Here is a 5,003-nt window from a genome sequence, read left to right on the forward strand (position 1 = left end):
ATATATATATATATATATATATATATGTATATATATATATACATATATATATGTATATGTGTATGTACAATTGTATGTATGTATTTATGTATGTATGTGTGTACAGTTTCTGTGAGACGTAATCATATTTTTGAATAGTGTCCGTCAATTCGAGTTTCGTTTCATCGTGTTTCAATTTGTATTGTGCTAGCAGCGTTCAACATTCTATTCAACGAGATGTGATATTTAAGGCACACGCACATAATGTGTGAATCACGATGATGAAACTATGGCACGACAACTTTAGAATTTAAAGTATATTACTTTGCACGTAAAGCGCAAACTGGAAGCTGTATGTATTCCATTATCAACAAACGCAATAACGCAGAGAATTGAAAAAAAAGAAGTAAATCGCAAGTTTATCTTTGGAAGTTTCCCTGAACTTTCACCTTTCCATCTCATTACCACCGCTTATACCACAGAGTAGTCCTCGATCAGAGACTCACCGAAATGGGTTACAACGTAATCGTGGTAATACATCATTATACAAAGTGGTTGCCCGATGATGAGACTCGCCCATACGACGATGTTACCGTATCTAGCGCCTAAGTAATGTTCGGCCGTCTTGCTCAGCACCGACAGTGGTATCTGTAATGAACAATTAACGTTGCACGACCGAAATTTCCGTACTTATAAGCGGCCGGAACATCTCCTAAGTGCATGCAAAGTGTAACGTGCAACGTCATACATCATACACAAAGTATTTAACAAATTATGTCTGAAATCTCTGTAGCAATCATATAAAGAATATTAATCAAAGATTATGAAGTACTTCAATGTAATGTTTCTTATATTCTTGTCTTTCATTAAGCAAGCTTTTGTGAGAAATTTTAGTCTGTTATAAATGACGATTTTAACGATTCTGAGTGTGATGCCGAAAGCGTTTAAAGACAAATGCGTCCTCAAGGGGACGCCATACTTGAAAATTTGCCTGATAAAAATATTGGTCTTTTTAAAATTTACGTCCTATTAGTTACACAAAATTACAAATATTTTTACACAATGAAAGTGTGTGTCAAAATGAATTGGAGCTTTGCTCAATATGTGACAAAAACGACAACAATTTTCAAAATTGACATCTTGACTTGTCAATTAGCGTAAACATTTGCCTGATATAAAAGTCTCGTAGTTGTATATACTGAACGTGTACTTGCTATATACAGGAAAATTTCAAAGAATATTGCTGTACTTTTAAAACTGCATGTAGAAGTTTTAGAATATAAAATTTACAGAAAGATTTCTATATATACGTAATTAGATTTTCTGCTGAATATGGTGAAATGAAATAGCACACATTTGTATAAAATCTATGTATACACGAAGTACAAAAAAGATAATCGCGTTATCGTTTATCTGATTCAACTTTTTACATTATTTACGTTATCGACATTTTTGAAGTCCGTTATCGGATTACCGTTTGGTATCCTCTTAAAGATCCAATAAGGATGTTTTGCGGTTAATATCTGCATAATCAACAATATATATGAAATAAACGCGTGAAGCTCTTACCTGTCCCATCATACCCATAAAGGCCCATATCTTGAATGTCTTTAAAGGTACGCTTACAAGATACTCGTGAAAGAAAGCGCTGATAAAGAAGACGGTCACCGACGCTGTAGTCTTACTGTAACCCATCTCTACGACCGGAATATAAAGATGTCTGTAACACAACGCAACACGTTCTCCGTAAAATACATTGCCTGTAAAAACTATGATACAAAAGAGAATTTGTGCTTGCGGATTTTATCAGTCGAGAGTGATGTGGAGAAGGTAGAAAGACATTTGTTTTTACGTCTGAACAATGTGTGAATTGTCTGCTCTTTTCCGGTTCAGTGACGATTACAAAAGAGCTGGCTAGCTAGGAGATTCCGGCTAAATCGTATACCCGAACCCCGATAGAAAACGCTCTAAATAGCTCAATCGATTAAAGACTCCAATTCTAAGCTTGGCAATGGGGAATGCATTTAGCGCACGTTCCCCTATTATGCCGACAATGCTATTATCGGCATCACAAAGGAACACGCATTTCTACAGTTTCCGCGCTCTTAGACGATGGCTGTACCGCAGAATACACGCGGAAATTGTTGGCCCGATAAAGCAGATAAGAGACGCGATGGCGACGTTGAAACGCGCGAAATTGCTCCAAAAAATTAAAGCGATATTCAGATAAAAGTTTCGTCGGAACGGCGACATTCTGCCGTCGTTGTTCTCGCTTGGTGGTACAGCCGGGGCGGCCAGAAACGGCTAACGCGTGAAAGAATCGTTAGCCGTCTGGTTATCGGTGCAGACGCATCAGAGAAAGAAAGGAAAATGCGACAGGATGCTTCAGAAGAAGGAGAGAACGAAAAAGACGCACCGGGAGGTGTAGGTGGATGAGGAGAAGGCGGAAGGAAGGAAGAAAATTCAAAGGTGAGACGACGTCGCTGACGACAGTTCTGAGGACTTCAGGCCACGCGCGTTTTACCGCGTTCTTAGGGCTTCCTCCTCCCGATCCTTCCTCTGAACAGCGTCGCCCTTTCTTTCCCTCCAACCGGAGCGAGCGTCTCCTTTGCGCAAAGCGCTCGGGAATATCTCCAGTTATAGAGGTATTATAAGTGCCGCGGGGAATAAACAGCCTTAAGTGCGCATCGCGATGCGTATCGGCTTTTCCCATTACAACCCTGAAAAGACGTCGTCGTCGTCGTCGTCGTCGTCGTCGTCGTCGTCGTCGTCCTCGTCGACGTTGCTGCCGCCGTCGTCGTCGTCGTCGTCGTCGTCATCGGCGACGGCAGTGGCGACGGCGGCGTCAGCGACGACGACACACCTCTGTGCGTCTACGTCGGCCTCGTGTGGGGGAGCATTTCCATTTTCACCTCGACCCTCCTGCCGCGTACTATGGCTACATGCCAGTCGCAGCTTGCAATTGCAGCTGCGTATCTCGGTCGGGACGGAAAAAAAAGAAAGGGTACACGAGCGAGCGTAAGCGCGCAGGTGCGTCGTTGAGGTAAAAAGAAGCGCGAGCGCGTCGGAGTGAGACTTTAAAATTCGCGTCTCGAAAACTCGCACGACATCTCTTTAGTGAGCCTCATTTTCCTTCGTTTTTATATCATTTATAAAAGGGACGTGGCCAGTCATTTTCGTACTACGTGTCATGCTTTATAAGAGCGTGTTATCAAATAGTCCGCTTTCGGTTGAGTGGCGTTATTTACCTAAACACATACTCGTATATATTCATATTTTTACGCGATACTATGTATGGGAGAACTGAATTTTTGAATTAGTCGTCTTTGTCCAGTAATAGTTTTTACTTTATAAAAGTTTGTTACTTTATATTAACCTTTCGTGTATAAACATTTTTTTGAAACATACTATACAATCTGGATCGAGTCGACTGAAAATTGCCATGTAACTTTGTTGAAAATCAATATTTTTAGATTCACTTTTATCCAGAGATGTAAAAAATTTCAGCTATATGATAGTAGCGCGATAAAATCAAAATGTACACAATCTGGGTTTGCCAGACTCGGACAACTGTGAACTGCAATAAAAATCAATATTTTTGTTGAAAATCAATATTTTTGGACTCATTTTTTCCCAGAGATACAGGGAAGCTTCAGCTACAAGATAGTAGTGCAATAAAATAAAAATCTGCAAACAAACTTGCACTTTTAAAACTTCTCCTTTTACAAAAATGGGTGAGCGACTGAACATTCGTTCGCGTCTGACAGACTAAACATTTTACGCGTAAAGTTACAAGTCAGCTCTTTGTGATGTCAAGGAAAAACGTAAAAAATTTACAGGTATGAAGGTAATTTGTCGCCTAATATCCAATGCTCGTCGCGAGGGGTAGTAGATTGGATCTTTATAGGACATTCATGGTAAACCCCAGCAGTTTGCGCGTGGCAATTCTGATGGCACCCTTTTCTCTCGGTCACATAATAAGAACTTTGTACAGCCACTTTTACAAGGATTTAAACTTTCTTTTGGGCTACTTTCGAAGTACAAAGAACCGACGCGGACTCGTGAAAGGAGGTCGTCACTATGGGCTCGAGTTGTTAGGTGCACGTGCGATGGGTAACCGTGGAAGATGGAAGGCCCGCCGGAAAAGTCTTTCGGAAGTTCGCTGATTGTATTGAGCGAGGGATGTATAATCTAATGTGGCGGCGACAGCCGAGACGTATGGGTTGAGGAGAGACATTTTAGGTGGAATAAAAGGTTTTCGCGTGGAAGCCTATTTCTGTCCGACGAAATGTTGTCTCTCGCGTAATGTTATACGATAATACATTCTCGTGGAAAACAGTACGCGAAAATTTGCACATATGATGTGCTGAACAACTTATCCACAAAATTCCAACAAAATTCCGACAGGCATGACGGCTGAACAGCTTATCCTCGAGATTCCAACAAAATGATAATTTCTACACAAACATCAAATATATTAATAATATACACGGAGAGAACTTTATAATAAAAATCGCTGCAGAATCTTGTAGCCAAAGGAATAGATCCACATTCTACAGTAATTTATTATCCTTTTATTTCATATGCTTGCTATTTATAACCTAGAAACTAAAATGAGCTATTAAAAATTTTATTATGGTCCCAGCGAGATTTACTATATTCCTTAGCAAGATAGACCTTGTCTGTGCTAGACTGACACCGAGTTTATTATTCTCTACATTGCTAGAAAATCATAATAAAATTGAAAAGAATTTATACAGAAAAGAAACTATCGGGCTCATCTACAAAATTAAAATGCATCTTATTCTTGTTAAAAACAATTTTAATTAATAATATAATCAATAACATTCAGTTTGACAATCTTTTGCCATTTTTCACATAACTTCATAATTTCTCTTTTATAGAACTTTTGTACTTTTCCAGCGAATAAACGTTTCAAGTGATTTTTCACATTTTCTAAAGAAGCGAAGTTCATATTGTCAAGGGAGTTCTGTAATGAGCGAAACAGATGATAATCGGGGGGA

The 5,003-nt window shown here is 39.4% G+C and overlaps 1 protein-coding gene across 1 annotated transcript in view; it reads right to left on the reverse strand.

The window, feature by feature from the left end:
- Positions 1 to 8: 8 nt before the first annotated feature.
- LOC116849415 (diacylglycerol O-acyltransferase 1) overlaps positions 9 to 5,003 on the reverse strand; it is a 127,258-nt gene continuing 122,263 nt past the window's right edge. Inside the window, exons 11-12 of the mRNA XM_032826552.1 lie at positions 1,549 to 1,699; positions 9 to 627 (exon numbers count right to left, since the gene is read on the reverse strand). Of these exons, the coding sequence (XP_032682443.1) occupies positions 451 to 627; positions 1,549 to 1,699 (328 nt within the window). The 3' untranslated portion in view covers positions 9 to 450. The remainder of the gene's footprint in view (positions 628 to 1,548; positions 1,700 to 5,003) is intronic.

Source organism: Odontomachus brunneus, unplaced genomic scaffold, assembly GCF_010583005.1.
Source record: "Odontomachus brunneus isolate Ranch 3 - 2012 unplaced genomic scaffold, Obru_v1 Obru_scaffold_115, whole genome shotgun sequence".
Classification (NCBI taxonomy): domain Eukaryota; kingdom Metazoa; phylum Arthropoda; class Insecta; order Hymenoptera; family Formicidae; genus Odontomachus; species Odontomachus brunneus.